The 27,612-nt window shown below is 49.5% G+C and overlaps 2 protein-coding genes across 8 annotated transcripts in view; one reads left to right on the forward strand and one right to left on the reverse strand.

Moving 5' to 3' along the window:
- mblac1 (metallo-beta-lactamase domain containing 1) overlaps positions 1-27,612 on the forward strand; it is a 420,822-nt gene that overhangs the window by 74,824 nt on the left and 318,386 nt on the right. The gene's annotated exons all lie outside the window — the stretch shown is intronic.
- LOC147091033 (uncharacterized) overlaps positions 4,644-27,612 on the reverse strand; it is a 37,142-nt gene continuing 14,173 nt past the window's right edge. Inside the window, exons 3-6 of the mRNA XM_085977460.1 lie at positions 23,381-23,469; positions 19,518-21,296; positions 17,369-17,620; positions 4,644-8,202 (exon numbers count right to left, since the gene is read on the reverse strand). Of these exons, the coding sequence (XP_085833586.1) occupies positions 8,141-8,202; positions 17,369-17,620; positions 19,518-21,296; positions 23,381-23,469 (2,182 nt within the window). The 3' untranslated portion in view covers positions 4,644-8,140. The remainder of the gene's footprint in view (positions 8,203-17,368; positions 17,621-19,517; positions 21,297-23,380; positions 23,470-27,612) is intronic.

A 27,612-nucleotide genomic window follows, 5' to 3' on the forward strand; every position in this document is an offset into this window, starting at 1 on the left:
TAGCCTCTACGCCTACTTGACCCTGGCCATCACGTGGGCCCAATCGCCCTCTTAATTCCAGCTCAGGCTAGATGCATGAGACAGGTGCCCTCCTTGTCCATGTCGATCAGTCAATCACTCATTCCTTCGTGACCTTTATCGCTACACAGTGTTCCCTTAGCACTCGCGATCCACACTCTCACAACTGTGTTCCCCTACCTCTCACAGACTTTCCTTGATTCGTGATGCTACGGCACTGTCACTCCGCCTTCCCAGGTGATTCAATTTCTGGACGGTCAAAATTGACTTCTCGTCCGGGTTCTCTGGTACAGGCGGTCTTTCAGTTACGGAGCATCCTGCCGACTACGCCAATTGTTGGTGAAAAATAGATTCACTCGAGTCTGTCTCAAAGTAGAAGCTCACAGTTTATTGTTCAGAGTGCTCTGGGAGAAGAGCCATAGACCCCGCGGTCTAGTGATCACCTTCTCGCCATTACAGTGGTATCGAAACTTCTTTTATACATTACAGCAAAATATTACACACAGGTGTCTTCAACCAATCACGCTTCCTTAGCAACAAGGTATTGAAACTTCTTTTATACATTATAGCAAAATATTACACACAGGTGTCTTCAACCAATCACGCTCCCCCAGCAACAACTCCCCTGTCCTCACAGGATACTAGTTTGGCAACATAAAATGATATGGAACCTTCCAGAACTTTGGGCACTTTTTAATAGTTAATTACAAAATGGGCAGTTTTGCAGCTACCAATTACTGTAACTCATCAATACACACAATTTTGATTCATCGACTTTGCATTATAGAATAGTAGAATTAATACATCCAAAGGGCTTCCAGCAAATAGTTTGCAGAAGGCTGCACCACTGAATAAATGTGAAATATTTAGGGGGAGAAATTCAGTGGGCTGCGCCACCCGTTAACGCCTTAAGAGGGTGCTAAGTGGGTCGCAAGCCACTGGCCACGCCTCCCGCTAAATTCAGTGGGACACTAGTGGTGGCGCTAGCTGTTAGCGCTGCGCCACTACCGATGACGTCATCAGTGTGCGCAGCACCCCGCTGATGCCCTGGCCATGATAGTTGGAAGCGCCCCCTGATTTACCGCCGGACGCTATGTGCGACCGGTTCAGGGGGGCCTACCTGCGGCGGTGGAGGCGCAAATTAAAGGAGAGGTGCGGGGCGGCCATTTTTGTTGCTGGCCGCCTGCCAGCACCTCTCTGCGCTGCCGTTCCCGGCCTCCTGAACGACCCCCCCGCGGAGTGCCGGCTGCGTTCCAAGATCCCGGCACTTCTCCTCGGTGCCGAGCTCTTTTGCCGGCATTCGCGGTCCTCGGGGGCCCAGCTGGGCCCAGATCGCGCAGAACAAGGCCCCTCCCCTTTAAGTAGGGGAAGAAGGCCTGCAGTACCACAGCGCGATGTGCCGCAGCGTGTGGCGCTGCGGCACGTTGCGCTACGATATTCAGTCGCAGCAACCCAAGAGGGATGCGGGGCACCTCCACTCGTGCCGTGCTTCCCTTTGGGGCGCTACCACAGAATTTCCGGCGGGCGGCCGCGAATGCTTCCGGGGCGCTACTTTTAGCGCCCTGGCGAGGCTAGCGCACCAAACGGGGCTATACTCAATTTCTAGGCCTTAGTGTTTCCCACATTCAATAACTGTCAAGCACAATGGTTTTAATGGGAGCAGACACAAACAGTTAATTCCTGCCCCTTGCCCACCACAACAGCACTTAGACATACTATGGGGAATCCTCATGGGACAAAGATGGAAGCTTTGTGAATTTAACACAAAATGAGGGCAGCTAATGTTATAAAGCCTAAGGGGGGGAATTACAGTTTGTGTCCCAAGCTTAGCCGGCCCCGTCTTAAGCTGAGTTTGTTTTGTCTTGTGCCCATGTTTCTTATTTACAAGTTCACTTCTTACAATACATTCTTGAACTGTTTATGTTGCTGCTTTAAGCTATATAATTTTCACCCTAACGGTGAGCTTTACTCTGTATCTAACCCGTGCTGTACCTGCCCTGGGAGTGTTTGATGGGGACAGTGTAGAGGGAGCTTTACTCTGTATCTAACCCGTGCTGTACCTGCCCTGGGAGTGTTTGATGGGGAAAGTGTAGAGGGAGCTTTACTCTGTATCTAACCCGTGCTGTACCTGCCCTGGGAGTGTTTGATGGGGACAGTGTAGAGGGAGCTTTACTCTGTAACTAACCCGTGCTGTACCTGCCCTGGGAGTGTTTGATGGGGAAAGTGTAGAGGGAGCTTTACTCTGTATCTAACCCGTGCTGTACCTGCCCTGGGAGTGTTTGATGGGACAGTGTAGAGGGAGCTTTACTCTGTATCTAACCCGTGCTGTACCTGCCCTGGGAGTGTTTGATGGGTCAGTGTAGAGGGAGCTTTACTCTGTATCTAACCCGTGCTGTACCTGCCCTGGGAGTGTTTGATGGGACAGTGTAGAGGGAGCTTTACTCTGTATCTAACCCGTACTGTACCTGCCCTGGGAGTGTTTGATGGGGACAGTGCAGAGGGAGCTTTACTCTGTATCTAACCCGTGTTGTACCTGCCCTGGGAATGTTTGATGGGACAGTGTAGAGGGAGCTTTACTTTGTATCTAACCCGTGCTGTACCTGCCCTGGGAGTGTTTGATGGGACAGGGTAGAGAGAGCTTTACTCTGTATCTAACCCGTGCTGTACCTGCCCTGGGAGTGTTTGATGGGGACAGTGTAGAGTGAGCTTTACTCTGTATCTAACCCGTGCTGTACCTGCCCTGCGAGTGTTTGACGGGACAGTGTAGAGGGAGATTTACTCTGTATCTAACCCGTGCTGTACCTGCCCTGGGAGTGTTTGATGCGACAGTGTAGAGGGAGCTTTACTCTGTATCTAACCTGTACTGTACCTGCCCTGGGAGTGTTTGATGGGTCAGTGTAGAGGGAGCTTTACTCTGTATCTAACCCATGCTGTACATGCCCTGGGAGTGTTTGATGGGAGAGTGTAGAGGGAGCTTTACTCTGTATCTAACCCGTGCTGTACCTGTCCTGGGAGTGTTTGATGGGACAGTGTAGAGGGAGCTTTACTCTGTATCTAACCCGTGCTGTACCTGCCCTGGGAGTATTTGATGGGACAGTGTAGAGGGAGCTTTACTGTGTATCCAACCCGTGCTGTACCTGCCCCGGGAGTGTTTGATGGGACAGTGTAGAGGGAGCTTTACTCTGTATCTAACCCGTGCTGTACCTGCCCTGGGAGTGTTTGATGGGACAGTGTAGAGGGAGCTTTACTCTGTATCTAACCTGTGCTGTAACTGCCCTGGGAGTGTTTGATGGACAGTGTAGAGGGAGCTTTACTCTGTATCTAACCCGTGCTGTAACTGCCCTGGGAGTGTTTGATGGACAGTGTAGAGGGAGCTTTACTCTGTATCTAACCCGTGCTGTAACTGCCCTGGGAGTGTTTGATGGGACAGTGTAGAGGGAGCTTTTCTCTGTATCTAACCTGTGCTGTAACTGCCCTGGGAGTGTTTGATGGACAGTGTAGAGGGAGCTTTACTCTGTATCTAACCCGTGCTGTACCTGCCCTGGGAGTATTTGATGGGACAGTGTAGAGGGAGCTTTACTGTGTATCCAACCCGTGCTGTACCTGCCCCGGGAGTGTTTGATGGGACAGTGTAGAGGGAGCTTTACTCTGTATCTAACCCGTGCTGTACCTGGCCTGGGAGTGTTTGATGGGACAGTGTAGAGGGAGCTTTACTCTGTATCTAACCTGTGCTGTAACTGCCCTGGGAGTGTTTGATGGACAGTGTAGAGGGAGCTTTACTCTGTATCTAACCCGTGCTGTAACTGCCCTGGGAGTGTTTGATGGACAGTGTAGAGGGAGCTTTACTCTGTATCTAACCCGTGCTGTAACTGCCCTGGGAGTGTTTGATGGGACAGTGTAGAGGGAGCTTTTCTCTGTATCTAACCTGTGCTGTAACTGCCCTGGGAGTGTTTGATGGACAGTGTAGAGGGAGCTTTACTCTGTATCTAACCCGTGCTGTAACTGCCCTGGGAGTGTTTGATGGGACAGTGTAGAGGGAGCTTTTCTCTGTATCTAACCTGTGCTGTAACTGCCCTGGGAGTGTTTGATGGGACAGTGTAGAGGGAGCTTTACTCTGTATCTAACCTGTGCTGTAACTGCCCTGGGAGTGTTTGATGGACAGTGTAGAGGGAGCTTTACTCTGTATCTAACCCGTGCTGTAACTGCCCTGGGAGTGTTTGATGGACAGTGTAGAGGGAGCTTTACTCTGTATCTAACCCGTGCTGTAACTGCCCTGGGAGTGTTTGATGGGACAGTGTAGAGGGAGCTTTTCTCTGTATCTAACCCGTGCTGTAACTGCCCTGGGAGTGTTTGATGGACAGTGTAGAGGGAGCTTTACTCTGTATCTAACCCGTGCTGTAACTGCCCTGGGAGTGTTTGATGGGACAGTGTAGAGGGAGCTTTTCTCTGTATCTAACCTGTGCTGTAACTGCCCTGGGAGTGTTTGATGGACAGTGTAGAGGGAGCTTTACTCTGTATCTAACCCGTGCTGTACCTGCCCTGGGAGTGCTCAGACTGTCTCTGGTTGTATGCAGTATTGACTGCCTTGACAACACATTTTACAGTAATTGGCATTAACCACACAATAAATGTACAAATGTTTTAATTGAAGAAATACAACCGACCTTCATTTGAGCATCATCGAATGTTGGAAATGGGGTTGAGAAGAAAAGAGCGGGGCAATATAGAATGTTGGGCACCTTGTATTGTTTATTCTGAGGAACCCAGGTGAAAGGTGAAGGGTCAGAGTGCGGCACAGCACCAATGTTGAAACGCGTTGGAGTAAAGAGAAGACAACAACAATTTGCATTTATATAGCACCTTTAAGGTAGTAAAACGTCCCAAGGTGCTGCACAGGAATATTTTAAGACAAAAAAATTGACACCAAGCCACCTAAGGAGAAATTAGGGCAGATGGCTAAAAGCTTGGTCAAAGAGGTAGGTTTTAAGGAGCGCCTTAAAGGAGGAGAGAGAGGTAGCGAGGCGGAGAGGTTTAGGGAGGGATTTCCAGAGCTTGGCGCCCAGGCAACAGAAGGCACGGCCACCAATGGTGGAGCGATTATAATCAGGGATGCTCAAGAGGGCAGAATTAGAGGAGCGCAGATATCTCGGGGGGTTGTGGGGCTGAAGGAGATTACAGAGATAGGGAGGGGCGAGGCCATGGAGGGATTTGAAAACAAGGATGAGAATTTTGAAATCGAGGCGCTGCTTAACTGGGTGCCAATGTAGTTCAGCGAGCACAGGGAGTGATGGGTCAACGGGACTTGGTGCGGGTTAGGACATGGGCAGCCGAGTTTTGGATGACCTCAAGTTTACGTAGGGTGGAATGTGGGAGGCCAGCCAGGAGTGCGTTGGAATGGTCAAGTCTAGAGGTAACAAAGGCATGGATGAGGGTTTCAGCTGCAGAGCAAGAGGTCATGTTTGGATGGCACTAAGTTTGGGTTTGTAGAATCCTGCTGATCGAACAAGAGAGAGGTAAGACTCACAGAGGTGAGGTGGTTCCAGGTTTTGGAAAAACTGGGAGAACTTTAAGTGGAACTATTCAGATAACGAATCCAGGAAAAGAAACTGCAATTCTGCGAAAGCCAAAGGTTATTAAGGAAGTGTCTGCACATCCCAGACGTCTGAACTATTGGCCGGTTGTTTATCAGGAAGTCGGACTGACTTTATACGAATGGATGTTTGATCGCCAGAGCAAGAGAGAGAGCCTAGGCAGGTGCAATGGGAGCTTAAAAGGATCGAGAGAGAAAGCTCAGAGGAACACTGATCACAAGAGCATCGATAAAAGAGAGTAAGGGAGAAAAGGAGGCCCATGACACAGACAGAGATTTGAGGGTAGAGCTGACTGATAAAGAAAGACTCGCATTTCTCCAGCGCCTTTCACCACCTCAGGACGTCCCAAAGCGCTTCACAGCCAATGAAGCACTTTGTGAAATGTGGTCACTATTGTAATGTAGGTAACGCGGCAGCCAATTTGCGCACAGCAAGCTCCTACAAACAGCAGTGTGAAAATGACCAGATCATCTATTTTTCAGGTGTTGGTTGAGGTTTATATATTGGCCAGGACACTGGGGATAACTACCCTGCTCTTCTTTGAAATAGTGCTGTCGGATCTTTTACGTCCGCCTGAGAGGGCAGACGGGGGCCTCGGTTTGACGTCTCATCTGAGAGACTGCCCCTCCGTGGTGCGACGCTCCCTCAGTACTGCCCCTCCGACAGTGCGGCGCTCCCTCAGTACTGCCCCTCCGTGGTGCGACGCTCCCTCGGTACTGCCCCTCCGACAGTGCGGCGCTCCCTCAGTACTGCCCCTCCGTGGTGCGACGCTCCCTCAGTACTGCCCCTCCGACAGTGCGGCGCTCCCTCAGTACTGCCCCTCCGTGGTGCGACGCTCCCTCAGTACTGCCCCTCCGACAGTGCGGCGCTCCCTCAGTACTGCCCCTCCGTGGTGCGACGCTCCCTCAGTACTGCCCCTCCGACAGTGCGGCGCTCCCTCAGTACTGCCCCTCCGTGGTGCGACGCTCCCTCAGTACTGCCCCTCCGACAGTGCGGCGCTCCCTCAGTACTGCCCCTCCGTGGTGCGACGCTCCCTCAGTACTGCCCCTCCAACAGTGCGGTGCTCCCTCAGTACTGCCCCTCCGTGGTGCGACGCTCCCTCAGTACTGCCCCTCCGACAGTGCGGCGCTCCCTCAGTACTGCCCCTCCGTGGTGCGACGCTCCCTCAGTACTGCCCCTCCGACAGTGCGGCGCTCCCTCAGTACTGCCCCTCCATGGTGCGACGCTCCCTCAGTACTGCCCCTCCGACAGTGCGGCGCTCCCTCAGTACTGCCCCTCCGTGGTGCGACGCTCCCTCAGTACTGCCCCTCCGACAGTGCGGCGCTCCCTCAGTACTGCTCCTCCGTGGTGCGACGCTCCCTCAGTACTGCCCCTCCGACAGTGCGGCGCTCCCCTAGTATTGCACTGGGAGTGTCAGCCTAGATTTTGTGCTCAAGTCTCTGGAGTGGGACTTGAACCCACGACCTTCTGACTAAGGTGAGAGTGCTACCCACTGAACCACAACCAACACTTACGCACACAATCTTGTTAGGAGTTTGACCTGGAAGGAGTTAAGGGTGCTACTGTCTGGTGCTAATTCGGGGCTTGATTGGTAACGCACTGAGCCACACGGTACACAATATAAATTAACCCACTCAGTCCCTGTTCTAGTAAACTGTAATGTCTTGAAGTATGACGGGGGACTTAGATGCATTAGGCAGACCGGTGATGCTGTAAATGTGAGTGATAGCTTTATCTTTACGCTGGTCAAGGAAGCTTTGAAGATCCTTCACCCATTTCTCCTTGGGACTGGCGTATCTGACTCAGAGGCGAGAGAGAGAGAGCGTGGCCCCACTGAGCCAGGGCCGCCAGCTGAAGGCTGCCGAGAGGTCGAGCTTCTTTTTTGTAGGACGGTCGGAAGTGGACACCTGCTCAGATGCTGTTCAAGGCCAGGAAGTTAACGTTTCTGGCTGGTGACCTCTCGTTGTGGCTGCTTCACTGCCTTGGTTACCGAGTGGCGGTCGACCTGATGGAAGGTGGACGAGCTGAACCGCTGACTTTGGTTCTCTCTCCGCGGACGCCGCCTGACCTGCTTCTGTCGCGGACGAGATTAATTGGGAATCCCCGCTCCCGCCCCACCCCCACCTTCTCAAGGGGCAACCAGGGATGGCAATAAATCGCAGCCTGGTAATCGACGCCCACACCCACGAGAATTATTAACAATAATTTTTTTTTAAACCATTAAAACCGAACATTAACCAGAATGAGGTCACCTCGGCCTTCAAGAAAGGATTAAAACTCTGCTGAGAAGTTAGAAGCCCCGGGAACGGCCACAAAGAAGCAATTGCAGGAGGCGCACGTAGAGCAGGGTCGCAGCGGCGTGGGCAGACCCACAATGCACTGAGGTTTTAGCTTGACCTTTCAACCCAGCTAATGTGGCGAGGCCATTAATGTCGCAAAATGTTACAGCTCTGGTTAGAAAGCTCTTTTTGAAACAATCTCTGCATCGTTAGAGCGGGCTTGGCACATCGGAGCCTGTGGGAGGGCATCATTTAATCGGGCATTGTTTCATTGTCTGTTACAGCCTTGCTGGTGCCATCTTGTATTTCCAGTCCTGAAAAGAGAAGGCCCATATTTTAAAACGTTTATTTTTCTTCCTGTTGTCTGCCGCTGTCAATATCTACAGGGGGTCCCCGGGTGTGTGCCAGTATTTACAGGGGTCCCCGGGAGTGTGTCAGTATTTACATGGGGATCCCCGGGTGTGTGCCAGTATCTACAGGGGGTCTCCGGGAGTGTGTCACTATTTACACGGGGGTCCCCGGGTGTGTGTCAGTATTTACAGGGTATCCCCGGGTGTGTGTCAGTATTTACAGGGAGTCTCTGGGAGAGTGTCAGTATTTACAGGGGGTCCCCAGGAGTGTGTCAGTATTTACAGGGTATCCCCGGGAGTGTTTCAGTATTTACAGGGAGTCTCTGGGAGTGTGTCAGTATTTACAGGGAGTCCCCGAGAGTGCGTCAGTATTTACAGGGTGTCCCTGGGAGTGTGTCAGTATTTACAGGGAGTCCCAGGGAGTGCGTCAGTATTAACAGGGGGTCCCAGGGAGTGTGTCTCTATTTACAGGGGGTCTCCGGGAATGTGTCAGTATTTACAGGGAGTCTCCGGGAGTGTGTCAGTATTTACAGGGGATCCCCGGGAGTGTGTCAGTATTTACAGGGTGTCCCCGGGAGTGTGTCAGTATTTACAGGGGATCCCCGGTAGTGTGTCAGTATTTACAGGGAGTCCCTGGGATTGTGTCAGTATTAACAGGGGGTCCCTGGGTGTCTGTCAGTATTTACAGGGGTTCCCCGGGAGTGTGTCAGTATTTACAGGGAGTCTCCGGGGAGTGTGTCAGTATTTACAAGGGGTCCCAGGGAGTGTGTCTCTATTTACAGGGGGCCTCCGGTAGTGTGTCAGTATTTACAGGGACTCCCCGGGAGTGTGTCGGTATTTACACGGGGTCTCTGGGAGTGTGTCAGTATTTACAGGGGGTCCCCAGGAGTGTGTCAGTATTTACAGGGGGTCCCCGGGACTGTGTCAGTATTTACAGGGGTTCCCCGGGAGTGTGTCAGTATTTACAGGGACTCCCCGGGAGTGTGTCGGTATTTACACGGGGTCTCTGGGAGTGTGTCACTATTTACAGGGTGTCCCCGGGAGTGTGTCAGTATTTACAGGGGGTCCCCAGGAGTGTGTCAGTATTTACAGGGGGTCCCCGGGACTGTGTCAGTATTTACAGGGGGTCCCCGGGCGTGTGTCGGTATTTACAGGGGGTCCCAGGGAGTGTGTCAGTATTTACAGGGGGTCCCCGAGAGTGTTTCAGTATTTACAGGGGGTCCCCGGTAGTGTGTCAGTATTTACAGGGGTCCCCGGGAGTGTGTCAGTATTTACACGGGGATCCCCGGGTGTGTGCCAGTATCTACAGGGGGTCTCCGGGAGTGTGTCAGTATTTACAGGGGTTCCCCGGGAGTGTGTCAGTATTTACAGGGGGTCCCCGGGAGTGTGTCAGTATTTACAGGGGTCCCCGGGAGTGTGCCAGTATTTACAGGGGTTCCCCGGGAGTGTGTCAGTATTTACAGGGGGTCCCCGGGAGTGTGTCAGTATTTACAGGGGTCCCCGGGAGTGTGTCAGTATTTACACGGGGATCCCCGGGTGTGTGCCAGTATCTACAGGGGGTCTCCGGGAGTGTGTCAGTATTTACAGGGAGTCCCTGGGGCTGTGTCAGTATTAACAGGGGGTCCCTGGGTGTCTGTCAGTATTAACAGGGGGTCCCTGGGTGTCTGTCAGTATTTACAGGGGTTCCCCGGGAGTGTGTCAGTATTTACACGGAGTCTCCGGGGTGTGTGTCAGTATTTACAAGGGGTCCCAGGGAGTGTGTCTCTATTTACAGGGGGCCTCCGGTAGTGTGTCAGTATTTACAGGGGATCCCCGGGAGTGTGTCAGTATTTACAGGGGTTCCCCGGGAGTGTGTCAGTATTTACAGGGAGTTCCCGGGAGTGTGTCGGTATTTACACGGGGTCTCTGGGAGTGTGTCAGTATTTACAGGGGGTCCCCGGGAGTGTGTCAGTATTTACAGGGGGTCCCCAGGAGTGTGTTAGTATTTACAGGGGGTCCCCGGGACTGTGTCAGTATTTACAGGGGGTCCCCGGGTGTGTGTCGGTATTTATAGGGGGTCCCTGGGAGTGTGTCGGCATTTACAGGGTAGTCTCTGGGCGTGTGTCGGTATTTACAGGGGGTCCCCGGAGTGTGTCAGTATTTACAGGGGGTCCCAGGGAGTGTGTCGGTATTTACAGGGGGTCCCCGAGAGTGTTTCAGTATTTACAGGGGGTCCCAGGGTGTGTGTCTCTATTTACAGGGGGTCTCCGGGAGTGTGTCAGTATTTACAGGGAGTCTCCGGGAGTGTGTCAGTATTTACAGGGGAACCCCGGGAGTGTGTCAGTATTTACAGGGAGTCCCCGGGAGTGTGTCAGTATTTACAGGGGATCCCCAGCAGTGTGTCAGTATTTACAGGGGGTCCCCAGGCGTGTGTCAGTATTAACAGGGGAATCTCCGGGGTGTGTGTCAGTATTTACAGGGGGTCCCCGGGAGTGTTTGATATTTACAGTGGGTCCCCGAGAGTGTGTTAGTATTTACAGGGGGTCCCCGGGAGTGTGTCAGTATTTACAGGGGTCCCCGGGGAGTGTGTTGGTATTTACTGGGGGTCCCCGGGTGTGTGTCGGTATTTACAGGGAAGTCTCTGGGAGTGTGTCAGTATTTACAGGGGGTCTCCGGGAGTGTGTCAGTATTTACAGGGGGTCCCCGGGTGTGTGTCATTATTTACAGGGGGGGTCCCTGGGAGTGTGTCAGTATTTACAGGGGAGTCTCCGGGAGTGGGATTGCATTAAACGAGAAATTAGAGATGCGTATAATAAGGGCACAGCGGGCAATAAGGGCACAGCAGTTATCATGGGTGACTTTAATCTACATATAGATTGGGCTAACCAAATTAGTAACAATACTGTGGAGGAGGAATTCCTGGAGTGAAAATGGGATGGTTTCCTGGACCAATATGTCGAGGAACCAACTAGAGACCAGGCCATCTTAGACTGGGTATTATGTAATGAGAAAGGATTAATTAGCAATCTTGTTGTGCAAGGCCCCTTGGGGCGGAGCGATCATAATATGATAGAATTCTTCATTAAGATGGAGAATGAAGTAGTTGACTCAGAGACTAGGGTCCTGAATTTAAATAAAGGAAACTACGATGGGATGAGGCGCGAGTTGGCTAGGCTGGATTGGGGAATGTTACTTAAAGGATGACGGTGGATAGGCAATGGCAAACATTTAAAGATTGCATGGATGAACTACAGAATTTGTTCATCCCTGTTTGGCATAAAAATAAAACAAAAAAGGCGACTCAACCGTGGCTAACAAGGGAAATTAGGGATAGCATAAGATCCAAGGAGAGGACATATAAATTGGCCAGAAAAAGCAGCAAACCTGAGGATTGGGAGCAGTTTAGGATTCAGCAAAGGAGGACAAAGGGATTAGTTAAGAGGGGGAAAATAGAATATGAGAGTAAGCTTGCAGGGAACATAAAAACTAACTGTAAAAGCTTCTATAGATATGTGAAGAGAAAAAGATTGGCGAAGTCAAGCGTAGGTCCCTTGCAGTCAGAATCAGGGGAATTTATAATGGGGAGCAAAGAAATGGTTCACCAATTTAATACATACTTTGGTTCTGTCTTCACAAAGGAGGACACAAATAACCTCCCAGAGATGTCGGGGTACATAGGGTCTAATGAGAGGGAGGAACTGAAAGAAATCAGTATTTGTAGGAAAATGGTGTTAGGGAAATTAACGGGATTGAAGGCCAATAAATCCCCAGGGCCTGATAATCTACATTCTAGGGTACTTAAGGAAGTGGCCCTAGAAATAGTAGATGCATTGCTGGTCATCTTCCAAAATTCTATAGACTCTGGAACAGTTCCCATGGATTGGAGGGTAGCCCCACTATTCAAAAAAGGTGGTAGAGAGAAAACGGGGAATTATAGACCGGTAAGCCTGACATCGGTAGTGGGGAAAATGCTAGAGTCCATTATGAAAGATGTAATAGCAGAGCACTTGGAAAACAGTGACAGGATCGGACAAAGTCACCATGGATTTACAAAAGGTAAATCGTGCTTGACTAATCTACTGGAATTTTTTGAGGATGTAACTGGTAGAATAGATAAGGGAGAACCAGTGGATGTGGTGTATTTGGACTTTCAGAAGGCTTTCGATAAGGTCCCGCATAAGAGATTAGCGTGTAAAGTTAAAGCACATGGGATTGGGGGTAAGGTACTGACTTGCATAGAGAACTGGTTGGCAGACAGGAAGCAAAGAGTTGGAATAAACAGGTCTTTTTCTGAGTGGCAGGCAGTGACTAGGACCCCAGCTATTCACAATATATATTAATGATCTAGACGAGGGAACTAGATGTAATATCTCCAAGTTTGCAGATGACACAAAGCTAGGTGGGCGTGTATGCTGTGAGGAGGATGCCGAGAAACTCCAGTATGATTTGGACAGGTTCGGTGATTGGGCAGATGCATGGCAGATGCAGTATAATGTGGATAAATGCGAGGTTATCCACTTTGGTGGCAAAAACAGGAAGACAGATTATTATCTGAATGGCAATAGATTGGGAAAAGGGGAAGTGCAACGAGACCTGGGTGTCCTTGTGCACCAGTCGCTGAAGATAAGCATGCAGGTGCAGTAGGCAGTTGAGAAGGCAAATGGTATGTTGGCCTTCATAGCGAGAGGATTCAAGTACAGGAGCAAAAGATGTCTTGCTGCAGTTGTACAGGGCCTTGGTGAGACCACACCTTGAGTATTGTGTGCAGTTTTGGTCGCCTTATCTGAGGAAGGATGTTCTTGCCATGGAGGGAGTGCAGCGAAGATTCACCAGACTGATACCTGGGATGGCAGGAATGACGTATGAGGAGAGATTGGGTTGATTGGGCTTATATTCACTGGAGCTTAGACGAATGAGAGGGGATCTCATTGAAACTTATAAAATTCTAACAGGACTAGACAGACTAGATGCAGGAAGGATGTTCCCGATGGCGGGGGAGTCCAGAACCAGGGGTCACAGTCTAAGGATAAGGGCGAACCCAATGAGACAATCAATGATCCGGAACAGCAGACAGAGGGATCCGCAGTGCAGCGACCGAAGAAGAAAGAGTCAAATTGGACCCCTCCGGAGGGTCGCTGCCCTAAGCTTGACATGTATGCTCAAGCTGTCAGGAGATGCATCAATGCCAGATTCATCAGCCGCACTCACAAGACAGTCCAGAATGTCACCCGAGCACAACGCAACGCCATCCACGCTCTCAAGACCAACCGCAACATCGTCATCAAACCAGCAGACAAAGGAGGTGCCATCGTCATACAGAACAGAACGGACTATTGCAAAGAAGTATACCGACAACTGGACAACCAGGAACACTACAGACAGTTACCCGCAGATCCGACCAAAGAACACACCCGCCAACTCAACAGACTGATCAAAACCTTCGATCCAGACCTTCAAAGCATCCTACATGCTCTCATCCCACGTACTCCCCGCGTGGGTGACTTCTACTGCCTCCCAAAGATACACAAAGCCAACACACCTGCACGTCCTATCGCATCAGGCAATGGAACCCTGTGTGAGAACCTCTCTGGATATGTCGAGGGCATCCTGAAACCCATCGTACAGGGAACCCCCAGCTTCTGTCGCGACACTACAGACTTCTTACAGAAGCTCAGCACCCACGGACCAGTTGAACGAGGAACACTCCTCGCCACGATGGACGTCTCGGCACTCTACACCAGTATCTCCCACGATGACGGCATCGCTGCGACAGCCTCAGTACTCAACACCAACAACAGCCAATCTCCAGACGCCATCCTACAACTCATCCGCTTCATCCTTGACCACAATGTCTTCACCTTCGACAACCAGTTCTTTACCCAAACACACGGAACAGCCATGGGGACCAAATTCGCACCCCAATATGCAAACATCTTCATGCACAAGTTCGAGCAAGACTTCTTCGCTGCACAGGATCTCCAACCAACGCTATACACCAGATACATCGATGACATTTTCTTCCTATGGACCCACGGCGAAGAATCACTGAAAAGACTACACGATAACATCAACAAGTTCCATCCCACCATCAAACTCACCATGGACTACTCCTCAGAATCAGTCTCATTCCTGGATACACGAATCTCCATCAAAGACGGACACCTCAGCACTTCACTCTACCGCAAGCCCACGGACAACCTCACGATGCTTCACTTCTCCAGCTTCCACCCTAACCACGTTAAAGAAGCCATCCCCTATGGACAAGCCCTGTGAATACACAGGATCTGCTCAGACGAGGAGGAACGCGATGGACACCTACAGACACTGAAAGACGCCCTTGTAAGAACGGGATATGACGCTCGACTCGTCGATCGACAGTTCCGACGGGCCACAGCGAAAAATCGCATAGACCTCCTCAGAAGACAAACACGGGACACAACCAACAGAGTACCCTTCGTCGTCCAGTACTTCCCCGGAGCGGAGAGACTACGCCATGTTCTTCGCAGCCTTCAACATGTCATCGATGACGACGAACACCTCGCTAAGGCCATCCCCACGCCTCCACTACTCGCTTTCAAACAGCCGCCTAACCTCAAACAGACCATCGTTCGCAGCAAATTACCCAGCTTCCAGGAGAACAGCGACCACGACACCACACAACCCTGCCACAGCAACCTCTGCAAGACATGCCAGATCATCAACACAGATACCATCATCACACGTGAGGACACCACCCACCAGGTACATGGTACATACTCATGTGACTCGGCCAACGTTGTCTACCTCATACGTTGCAGGAAAGGATGCCCCGGAGCATGGTACATCGGCGAGACCATGCAGACACTGCGACAACGGATGAACGGACACCGCGCAACAATCACCAGGCAGGAGTGTTCCCTCCCAGTCGGGGAACACTTCAGCAGTCAAGGACATTCAGCCTCCGATCTTCGGGTAAGCATTCTCCAAGGTGGCCTTCGAGACACACGACAACGCAAAATCGTCGAGCAGAAACTGATAGCCAAGTTCCGCACCCATGAGGACGGCCTTAACCGAGATCTTGGGTTCATGTCACGCTACATGTAACCCCACCTGATGCAGGGTCATCCAGACTCGAGTCGACATTGGCTTGTTCTCTCTACACAGATGCGGCTGGACCTGCTGTGATTTCCAGCCAAAAAAAATGTTTTTTGTCTGTTTTTTTGTTTTTCATACAGACCCCAGCATCTGCAATATTTGACCCCTTGTGACCCCACCTCATTGTTCTTTGATGTAATGTTTCCCTGACTGACCTGTTTGGACACCATTCACACCTTTGACTGCTGTGATTATCTCTCTGCCGAGGTGTGATAAATGGCAGTTGGAAAGGTTACCTGTAAACATCTGACATGATTCTCTGACTATATAAGCTGTGTCTTTATGCATTTCTCCACTTCACCTGAAGAAGGAGCAGCGCTCCGAAAGCTTGTGATTTCAAATAAAGCTGTTGGACTATAACCTGGTGTTGTGTGATTTCTTACATTTGTCCACCCCAGTCCAACTCCGGCATCTCCACACTAAGGATAAGGGGTAAGCCATTTAGGACAGAGATGAAGAGGAATTTCTTCACCCAGAGAGTGGTGAACCTGTGGAATTCTCTACCACAGAAGGCAGTTGAGGCCAATTCATTAAATATATTCAAGAAGGAGTTGGATATATTTCTTAAGGCTAAAGGGATCAAGGGATAGGGGGAGAAGGCAGGGACAGGGTACTGAATTTGGATGATCAGCCATGATCTCATTGAATGGTGGAGCGGGCGCGAGGGGCCGAATGGCCTACTCCTGCTCCTATCTTCTATGTTTCTGTGTGTGTCAGTATTTACAGGGGGTCCCCGGGAGTGTGTCCGCATTTACAGGGGGTCTCCGGGAGTGTGTCTCTATTTACAGGGGGTCTCCGGGAGTGTGTCAGTATTTACAGGGAGGCTCCGGGAGTGTGTCAGTATTTACAGGGGGTCTCCGGGAGTGTGTCAGCATTTACAGGGGGTCCCCGGGAGTGTGTCAGTATTTACAAGGGTGTCTCCGGGAGTGTGTCTGTATTTACAGGGGAGTCTCCGGGAGTGTGTCAGTATTTACAGGGGGTCCCCGGGAGTGTGTCAGTATTTACAGGGGGTCCCCGGGAGTGTGTCAGTATTTACAGGGGTGTCTCCGGGAGTGTGTCAGTATTTACAGGGGTGTCTCCGGGAGTGTGTCAGTATTTACAGGGGGTCCCCGGGAGTGTGTCAGTATTTACAGGAGGTCCACGGGAGTTTGTCAGTATTTACAGTGGTTCCCCCGGGAGTGTGTCAGTATTTACAGGTGGTCTCCGGGAGTGTGTCAATATTTACAAGGGGTCCCCGGGAGTGTGTCAGTATTTACAGTGGGTCTCCGGGAGAGTGTCAGTATTTACAGTGGGTCTCCGGGAGCGTGTCAGTATTTACAGGGGGGTCTCAGGGAGCGTGTCAGTATTTACAGGGGGGTCTCAGGGAGCGTGTCAATATTTGCAGTGGAAAGGAGAGGGGGAGAGAGACATATAGAGAGAGAGAAGGAGAGGGGAGAGAGGGAGTGGGATAGTGATAGATAGACAGACATAAGGAGAGGGGGAGAGTGAGACAGGTAAACAGAGAGAAGGAGAAAGGGATTGAGAGGGGGAGAGAGACAGATCGACAGAGAGACGGTGTGGAGAGAGAGGGGGAGAGAGACATAGACAGAGAAAGAGGGAGATGGCAATGGAGAGGGGAGAATGACAGATAGACAGAGAGAAGGACAGGGGAAGAGAGAGAGAGAGATACAGAGCGACAGTGTGCAGAGAGAGGGGGAGAGAGACATAGACAGAGAGAGAAGGAGACAGCGATGGAGAGGGGAGAGTGACAGATAGACAGAGAGAAGGACAGGGGAAGAGAGAGAGAGAGAGAAATACAGCTATACAGAGAGACGGTGTGAAGTGAGATGGTTGGGGAGAGTGTGAGAGACACAGAGTGAGAAGGAGCGAGAGGGGGAGGCCATTGGTCTGAAGTGTATCTGAGTATCGATTTGCGTTCCGGTGCGACCCACTGCCCCAGCCGATTCCCGGTGGGCTGACTGAATGTTTAGCGGTGAGGCCCTTAGCAATATGATACGATGAGCAGCCACTCACTCACCTCTCTTTCTCCGAACGCAACAGTACGCTAGGCCCGCAAGGACCACCCCACTCAGCCCCACCGCCATCGCCACTGCAACGTAGCCGTGGACTTCCATGGCAACGCTCCCTCCTCCTTTCTGGGAATCTTTCAGGTATTTGCGGGCCATGGGCTTTGGGTGCGTCTTCCCCTGCGACTGGGCGATCCCGGTGACGCCATCACCCGTAGCCTGATGTGTAGCTGTGACGACACCAAGATCAGTGCTTTCTGAAACTAGGAGGGTAATATTTGTTATAAATCTCATCATTATAAAGAAACTACTCATGAAATAACACTGGACGGCCAGCTGGTGGCGCCGTCCAAGGAGTATAAATACTCGGGCGTGGGCCCAGCTTGCTCAGGGACATTTTGTAAGACAAGGAACTAGTGAAGTACAACTAGACCTCCATGTTCTGAAACAAGTTGATTAAAGCCTTGCTTTATGCTCCAACCAAGTGCGTAGTGAGTTTTATTATGTCAATATTCATCATAGAATTACATAGAATGTACAGCACAGAAACAACCTGCATTTATATAGCACCTTCAACGGAGTAAACCGTCCCAAGGCACTTCACAGGAGCGATTATCAAACAAAAATTTGACACCGAGCCACATAAGGAGATATTCGGGAGGATGGAGGTGGGTTTTAAGGAGGGTCTTACAGGAGGAGAGGGAGGTAGAGAGGTGGAGAGGTTTAGCGAGGGAATTCCAGAGCTTGGGGCCCAGGCAGCTGAAGCCACGGCCGCCAATGGTGGAGTGATTAAAATCAGGGATGCTCAAGAGGCCAGAATTGGGGGAGAGCAGAGATCTCGGAGGGTTGTGGGGCTGGAGGAGGTCACAGAGATAGGGAGGGGGCGAGGCCATGGAGGGATTTGAAAACCAGGATGAGAATTCCGCTCAACTGGTTCCTGCTCCACACGAGCCTCCTCCCACCCCTCTTCATCCCACCCCATCAACATCTCCCTCTATTCATTTCTCCCTCATGTGTTTATCCAGCTCCCCCTTAAATATATCTACAATATTCGCCTCAACCACTCCCTGTGGTAGCGAGTTCCACATTCTCACCACTCTCTGGGTAAAGAAGTTTCTCCTGAATTCCTTATTGGATTTATTAGTGACTATCTGATATTTTTATCATGTTGTATTTTTATCTTATAGATTTGGCCTCCCCCACAAGTGGAAACATCTTCTCTACGTCTACCCAATAAAAATCCTTTCATAATTTTAATGACCTCCATCAGGTCACCCCTCAGCCTTCACGTTTCTAGAGAAAAGAGGCCCAGCCTGTTCAATCTTTCCTGATAGGCATATAACCTCTCAGTTCTGGTGTCATCCTTCTAAAATCTTTTTTTTGCACCACCTCCAGTGCCTCGATACCTTTTTTGTAATACGGAGACCAGGACTGTGGCTCTGGTCTCCATATTATATCAGCGTGTGTGTGTCAGTTGAGTGAGGCCTTGAACGATTACCCCTCTGTCTGTGGGGACTTCTGCGGGTTCAGTCAGTGAGTGACTGGAGGCCAATGCAGACCTGAGTGGTCTCAGGTTAGACTCCCCCCCCCCCCGTAGCCTGTGCTGGGTTCGCTGATCTCTGCCCGTGCAGTGGCAGGGAGGAGCTACAGTTGGCCTCAGGACCCATAGCTTAGGGACTAGATAACTAGCCTGGATTCCCGATCACTATGGACCCACCATCCCAATGTCAGGTGAGGATGTCGGGTTAGGTTGTGAAACTCCTGCGGTCGAATAGCCTGTGCAGCCATATCCCCGGGTCCAACAAACCGCTCTGACTACCTTTAGCGTCGGTGGTGAAATAACCCGACAGGACCTGGCGGAGAGCTCACAGAACTGGGGTTAAACCAGCAACACGGAGGCTACTAGGATGGGGCAGTTGAGTAAAGGCCCCATCGAGTGTCCCCGTGAGGAGGTGGGTAAGAGTGACTTTAAAGTGACTCATTTTCTGATATTCTCCATGGGGGACACGGAACATATCTGTTCAGCTCCTCCCCTCCTGCGGTCGGACACCCGTAAACCTCTGTTTGTACTTTGATTCGCACCTGCTTTTGGGGAGAATTTTGGACCTTCTGTGTCCTTTTGTGTACATGGACTGGGCAGGGCAGTAGTGGAAGGTTCACCTGATGAATAAACAGCCATCTTGGGATGGGTAGTAGTGGCAGGTTCATCTGATGAATAAACGGCCATCTTGGGAAGGGCAGTAGTGGCAGGTTCACCTGATGAATGAACGTCCATCTTGGGAAGGGCGGTAGTGGAAGGTTCATCTGATGAATGAACGACCATCTTGGGAAGGGCAGTTGGGGCAGGTTCACCTGATGAATGAACGACCATCTTGGGAAGGGCAGTGGGGGCAGGTTCACCTGATGAATGAACGACCATCTTGGGAAGGGCGGTAGTGGAAGGTTCATCTGATGAATGAACGACCATCTTGGGAAGGGCAGTTGGGGCCGGATCATCTGATGAATGAACGCCCATCTTGGGAAGGGCAGTAGGGGCAGGTTCATCTGATGAATAAACGCCCATCTTGGGAACGGCAGTAGTGGCAGGTTCACCTGATGAATGAACGTCCATCTTGGGAAGGGCAGCAGTGGCAGGTTCACCTGATGAATGAACGACCATCTTGAGAAGGGCAGTAGTGGCAGGTTCATCTGATGACTGAACGTCCATCTTGGGAAGGGCAGTAGTGGCAGGTTCATCTGATGAATCAACGCCCATCTTGGGAAGGGCAGTAGTGGCAGGTTCATCTGATGACTGAATGTCCATCTTGGGAAGGGCAGTGGGGGCAGGTTCATCTGGTGAATGAACGTCCATCTTGGGAAGGTCAGTGGGGGCAGGTTCATCTGATGAATGAATGCCCATCTTGGGAAGATCAGTGGGGGCAGGTTCATCTGACGACTGAATGTCCATCTTGGGAAGGGCAGTTGGGGCAGGAACATCTGATGAATGAACGACCATCTTGGGATGGGCAGTAGTGGCAGGTTCATCTGATGACTGAACATCCATCTTGGGAAGGGCAGTGGGGGCAGGTTCATCTGATGGATGAACGCCCATCTTGGGAAGGGCAGTAGGGGCAGGTTCACCTGATGAATGAACGCCCATCTTGGGAAGGGCAGTAGTGGCAGATTCATCTGATGAATGAACGCACATCTTGGGAAGGGCAGTTGGGGCAGGATCATCTGATGAATGAACATCCATCTTGGGAAGGGCAGTAGTGGCAGGTTCATCTGATGAATGAACGACCATTTTGGGAAGGGCATTAGAGGCAGATTCATCTGATGAATGAACGTCCATCTTGGGAAGGGCAGCAGTGGCAGGTTCACCTGATGAATGAATATCCATCTTGGGAAGGGCAGTAGTGGCAGGTTCATCTGATGAATGAACGTCCATCTTGGGAAGGGCGGTAGTGGCAGGTTCATCTGATGAATGAACGACCATCTTGGGAAGGGCAGCAGTGGCAGGTTCATCTGATAAATGAATGTCCATCTTGGGAAGGGCAGTAGTGGCAGTTTCATCTGATGAATGAATGTCCATCTTGGGAAGGGCAGTAGTGGCAGGTTCATCTGATGAATGAACGCCCATCTTGGGAAGGGCAGTTGGGGCAGGATCATCTGATGAATGAATGACCATCTTGGGAAGGGCAGTAGTAGAAGAATTACCTGATGAATGAACGTCCATCTTGGGAAGGGCGGTAGTGGCAGGTTCATTTGATGAATGAATGACCCTTGTGGGTACTGCGGTAGTAGATGGTATGGTTGTTGAACCAACGATCCTTGTGGCAACTTCATTGGTCAGATGGGTACTTTCAGTTGATCTTGAACTTCCATCAGATGCTGAAACTACCCTTTTGTCAAATGAAGGAACTCTTCTTTGGGGGCTCGCCCCCTTCAGCTTGCACTTAACTGCAAAATAAAATGACATTTCGCTATCAATAAATATGAAATCTGGCTTCTACTGCAGCAAGGAATCGGCTGTAGATTGTATTGCAGTCTCATAGCGGTGCTTCGAGTTACATTTCCGATCCACGCCCTACATCACAGAAATCACAGAAACCCCACAGCGCAGATAGAGGCCATTTCGGCCCATCGAGCCTGCACCGACACATATCCCACCCGATCACCGTAACCCCTATACCAACACATATCCCACCCTATCCCCGTAACCCCACGTATTTAATCCCCCTAACACTAAGGGTCAATTTATCATAGCCAATCAACCTAACCCGCACATCTTTGGACTGTGGGAGGAAACCGGAGCACCCGGAGAAAACCCACGCAAACACGGGGAGAATGTGCAAACTCCACACAGACAGTCGCCCGAGGCCGGATTCGAACCCGGGTCCACTGGCACTGTGAGGCAACAGTGCTAACCACTATGTCACCGTGCTGCCCATCCCAGAATTCAGCCTGAGGGAGGTGATAGCATAAAACTGGTCCAGTGCCTCGTGCATTTCTGATCTCTGTCTTCTCTGCCGGAATTGCTTCAGGATCATAGAATCATACAGCACAGAAGGAGGCCATTCGGCCCATCGTGCCTGTGCCGGCTCTTTGAAAGAGCGATCCAATTAGCCTCACTCCCCTCTGCTCGTTCCCCGTAGCCCTGGAAATGTTTCCTTTTCAAGTATTTATCCAATTGCACTTTTGAAAGTTATTGAATCTGCTTCCACCGCCCTTTCAGGCAGCGCATTCCAGATCGCAACAACTCGCTGCGTAAAAGAAAAATTCTCCTCATCGCCCCCTCTGGTTCTTTATCTTAAATCTCTAACCTCTAGTTACTGACCCTCCTGCCAGTGGAAACAGTTTCTCCTTATTTACTCTTATTAAAACCCCTCATAATTTTAAACGCCTCTATTAAATCTCCAGTTAACCTGCTCTGCTCTAATGATCCCGAGGGACTGAACGGTGGCAAGCTGGAGTAGGGGCTCCTCCTATCCCCTGTGAAAGGGAGGGGACAATCAGGTGCACAAGGCAAAACCCAAGAGCTTCCGTGGAGAGAGGAAGAGCGAGACAGAGGCGAAGGACTGTTCCAGTTTCGGACTTCTATCGTTGTTATTGGTTACTGTTAAATGGAATCTGTTCTATAAGAAAGAAGGAACATTGCATTTCTATAGCACCTTTCATGACCTCAGGACGCCCCAAAGCATTTTACAGCCAATGAAGTTTAGTTACTGTTGTAAGGTAGGAAACGCGGCAGCCAATTTACACACAGCAAGCTCCCACAAACAGTAATGTGATCATGACCAGATCATCTGTTTTAGTAATGTTGGTTGAGGGATAAATATTGGCCAGGATACTGGGGAGTACGCCCCTGCTCTTCTTCAAAATAGTGTCATCAGATGTTTTACATCTGCCCAAGAGGGAAGACAGGGACTCGCTCATCCAAAAGACGGCACCTCTGACAGTGCAGCGCTCCCTCAGTACTGCACTGGGAGTGTCAGCCTGAATTTTGTGCTCAAGTCTCTGGAGTGGGACTTGAACCCACAACCTACTGACTAAGGTGAGAGTGCTACCCACTGAGCCACGTCCAACACCTGCGCACACAATCTTGTTAGGAGTGTGATCTGGAAGGAGTTAAGGGTGCTACTGTCTGGTGCTAATTCAAGGCTTGACAAGTAGCATGTGCCATTAAAAACTCTTGCATCTGGTAACACACTGAGCCACATGGTACACAATATAAATTAACCCACTCAGTCCATGTCCTAGTAAACTGTAATGTCTTGAAGTATGACAGGTGATATGAGTCAACTGAGCGGCCTGCGGGTGGTGCTTTCCAGGGAGAGTATAAATACTCGGGCACGGGCCCAGCTTGCGCAGGACATTCTTAACAGGAACTAGTGAAGGACACAACTAGACCTCCAGGTTGTAAAACAGTTGATTAAAGCTTTGTTTAACGCTTAGACCAAGTGCCTAGTAGTTTTCTTACGTCAACGGGAACTTACATGCATTAGGCAGACCGGCGATGCTGTAAATGTGAGTGATAGCTTTACCTTTACGGTGGTCAAGGAAACTTTGAAGATCCTTCACCCATTCCTCCTTGGGATTGGCGCATAAGGACTTTGAGCCTTTGGTGAGAAATCTAGAACATTGTCAATTAAACAGGTGAAAATCTAGCACATTGACAATGGAACAGGATGAAGATCTAGAACATTGTCAATGGCACAGGTGAAAATCTAGAACATTGCCAATTGAACAGGTGACAATCTAGAACATTGACAATGGAACAGGTGACAATCTAGAACATTGCCAATTGAACAGGTGACAATCTAGAACATTGCCAGTTGAACAGGTGAAAATCTAGGACATTGTCAATGGAACAGGTGAAAATCTAGAACATTGCCAACTGAACAGGATGAAAATTTAGAACATTGTCAATGGCACAGGTGAAAATCTAGAACATTGCCAACTGAACAGGATGAAGATCTAGAACATTGCCAATGGAACAGGTGACAATCTAGAACATTGCCAATTGAACAGGTGAAAATCTAGAACATTGTCAATTGAACAGGTGACAATCTAGAACATTGCCAATTGAACAGGTGAAAATCTAGAACATTGCCAATTGAACAGGTGAAAATATGGAACATTGTCAATGGAACAGATGAAAATCTAGAACATTGCCAATTGAACAGGATGAAAATCTAGAACACTGTCAATGGCACAGGTGAAAATCTAGAACATTGCCAATTGAACAGGATGAAAATCTAGAACATTGCCAATGGAACAGGCGACAATCTAGAACATTGCCAATTGAACAGGTGAAAATCTAGAACATTGTCAATTGAACAGGTGACAATCTAGAACATTGCCAATTGAACAGGTGAAAATCTAGAACATTGCCAATTGAACAGGTGAAAATCTGGAACATTGTCAATGGAACAGATGAAAATCTAGAACATTGCCAATTGAACAGGATGAAAATCTAGAACACTGTCAATGGCACAGGTGAAAATCTAGAACATTGCCAATTGAACAGGTGAAAATCTAGAACACTGTCAATGGCACAGGTGAAAATCTAGAACATTGCCAATTGAACAGGATGACAATCTAGAACATTATCAATGGCACAGGATGAAAAATCTAGAACATTGTCCATGGTGCAGGTGAAAATCTAGAACATTGTCCACGGTGCAGTTGAAAATCTAGAACATTGTCCATGGTGCAGGTGAAAATCTAGAACATTGTCAATTGTCATTGTCAAAATTCTATAGATTCTGGAACAGTTCCTGCAGATTGGAGGATAGCAAATGTAACCCCGCTATTTAAGAAAGGAGGGAGAGAGAAAACGGGGAACTACAGACCTGTTAGCCTCACATCAGCAGTTGGGAAAATGCTGCAATCTATTTTAAAGGATACAATAACTGGGCACTTAGAAACTAATAGTAAGATTGGGCAGAGTCAACATGGATTTATGAAAGGGAAATCCTGTTTAACAAACCTGTTGGAGTTATTTGAGGATGTAACTAGTGGAGTAGACAAAGGGGAACCGGTAGATGTGTATTTGGGTTTTCAGAAGGCCTTCGATAAGGTCCCACACAAGAGGTTGGTGAACAAAATTAGGGCACATGGAATTGGGGGTAATATACTAGCATAGTTTGAGAATTGGTTAACAGACTGAAAACAAAGACTAGGGATCAATGGGTCTTTTTCAGGATGGCAGGCTGTGACTAGTGGGGTACCGCAAGGATCGGTGCTTGGGCCCCAGCTATTCACAATCTATATCAATGATTTGGGATGAGGGGACTAAATGCAACATTTCCAAATTTGATGGTGATACAAAGCTAGGTGGCAGTGTCAGTTGTGAAGAGGATGTGAAGAGGCTTCAAGGGGATCTCGACAGGCTCAGTGAGTGGGCGCGAACATGGCAGATGGAATATAATGTGGATTATTGTGAAGTTATCCACTTTGGTAGAAAAAACAGAAAGGCAGAGTATTTCCTAAATGGTGAAAGATTGGGGAGTGCAGATGCTCAAAGGGACCTGGGTGTCCTTGTACATGAGTCACTGAAAGTGAATGTGCAGGTGCAGCAAGCCATTAGGAAGGCAAGTGGTATGCTGGCCTTCATTACAAGAGGATCTGAGTACAGGAGTAAAGAAGTCTTAATCCAATTATATAAGGCCTTGGTGAGACCACACCTGGAGTACTGTGTATAATTTTGGTCTCCTTACCTAAGGAAGGATATACTTGCCATAGAGGCAGTACAACGAAGATTCATGAGATTGATTTCTGGGATGGGGAGACTGTCGTATGAGAAGAGATTGAGTAAACTAGGCCTGTATTCTCTTGAATTCAGAAGAATGAGAGGGGATCTCATTGAAGCATACAAAGTTATTACAGGGCTTGATAGGGTGGATGCTGGGAGAATGTTTCCCTTAGCTGGGGAGTCTAGAACCAGGGGCCACAGCCTCAGGATAAAGGGTAGGCCATTCAGGACTGAGATGAGAAGAAATTTCTTCACACAGAGGGTGGTGAATCTTTGGAATTCTCCACCCCAGAGGGCTGTGGAGGCTCAGTCATTGGGTATATTCAAAACAGAAGTCGATAGATTTCTGCCTAGTCAGGGCATCGAGGGATATGGCGATAGGGCCGGTGAATGGAGTTGAGGCAGAAGATCAGCCATGATCTCATTGAATGGCGGAGCAGGCTCGAAGGGCTGAATGGCCGACTCCTGCTCCTATTTCTTATGTTCTTATGAACAGGTGAAAATCTAGAACATTGTCAATGGAATAGGTGAAAATCTAGAACATATAGCAATTGGAACAGCAGTAGGCCATTCAGCCCCTCGAGCCTGCTCCGCCATTTACTACAATCATGGCTGATCTTCTATCTCAACTCCACTTTCCCGCCCTATCCCCATGTCCCTTGATTCCTTTAGTATCCAAAAATCTATCGATCTCAGCCTTGAATACACTCAACGACTGAGCCTCCACAGCCCTCTGGGGCAGAGAATTCCAAAGATTCACAACCCTCTGAGTGAAGAAATTTCTCCTCATCTCAGTCCTAAATGGCCGACCCCTTATCCTGAGACTGTGACCTCGGGTTCTAGATTCTCCAGCCAGGCTGAGATCGATAGATTTTTGGGCACTAGGGAATCAAGGGATATGGGGATCAGGCGGGAATGTGGAGTTGATGTAGAGGTTCAGCCATGATCTTATTGAATGGCGGAGCAGGCTCGAGGGGCCATATGGACTACTCCTGATCCTAGTTCTTATGTTCTTATGATGAAACTGTGCACACTTTGCTAGTTTTACCGGCTTTCATGAACAGAACAATTACATGGTCTTACACAGCATTTACAGCCCAGAAACAGGTCATTTGGCCCGACTGCTCCGTGACGGTGTTTCTGCTCCACACCAGCCTCCTCCCACCCCCCTTCATCTCACCCTATCGGCACATCCTTCTATTCTTTTCTGCCTCATGTGTTTATCCAGCTTCCCCTTAAATGCATCAAGCCACTCCCTGTGGTAGCGAGTTCCATATTCTCACCACTCTCTGGGTAAAGAGGTTTCTCCTGAGTTCCCTATTGGGTTTATTAATGACTATCTTTATATTGATGACCCCTAGTTCTGGTCTCCCCCACAAGTGGAAACATCTTCTCTACGTCTATCCTATCGAACCCTTTCATAATCTTAAAGACCGCTATCAGGTCGTCACCTCAGCCTTCTCTTTTCTAGATTAAAGAGCCCCAGCCTGTTCGATCTTTCCTGATAGGTATAACCTCTCACTTCTGGTATCATCCTTGTAAATCTTTTATTGCACCCTCTCCAGTGCCTCTACATCCTTTTTATTAAATGGAGGGCAGAACTGTTCACAGTGCTCCCCGTGTGGTCTAACCAAGATTCGAGACAAATTTAACTAGTCCGAAGAACACTTTTTAGGAGCAGAAAACAGCTATTATTCCCAAGAAATATTTTTTCAAATGAACTCAAGCCCCACTTCACCCCAGCCCACCTTCTCACCACATCCCTCAATCCATCCTCACTCCAACGATGCAACCATTCGGCTCTTAACCCCATTCATGCAGCCCGCTTCAAAGTTTCTTCCCTGGTAACTCATTCCACAATGACAAAATCGTCCCCCCTTCTTACTCCTAATGACCTCATTTTGCCTCATGCTGACAGTTGGATTAAATTCGCCTTGCTGCTTGTTTAATGGCCATTGAAGGACATGTTTCACTCTATAACTGCAATGAAGACCCAATCGCTTTTGCTGGTGAAAGAGG

This window comes from Somniosus microcephalus, unplaced genomic scaffold (assembly GCF_052327205.1).
Source record: "Somniosus microcephalus isolate GS21.2 unplaced genomic scaffold, FLI_Smic_1.0 unresolved_chr4, whole genome shotgun sequence".
NCBI lineage: Eukaryota > Metazoa > Chordata > Chondrichthyes > Squaliformes > Somniosidae > Somniosus > Somniosus microcephalus.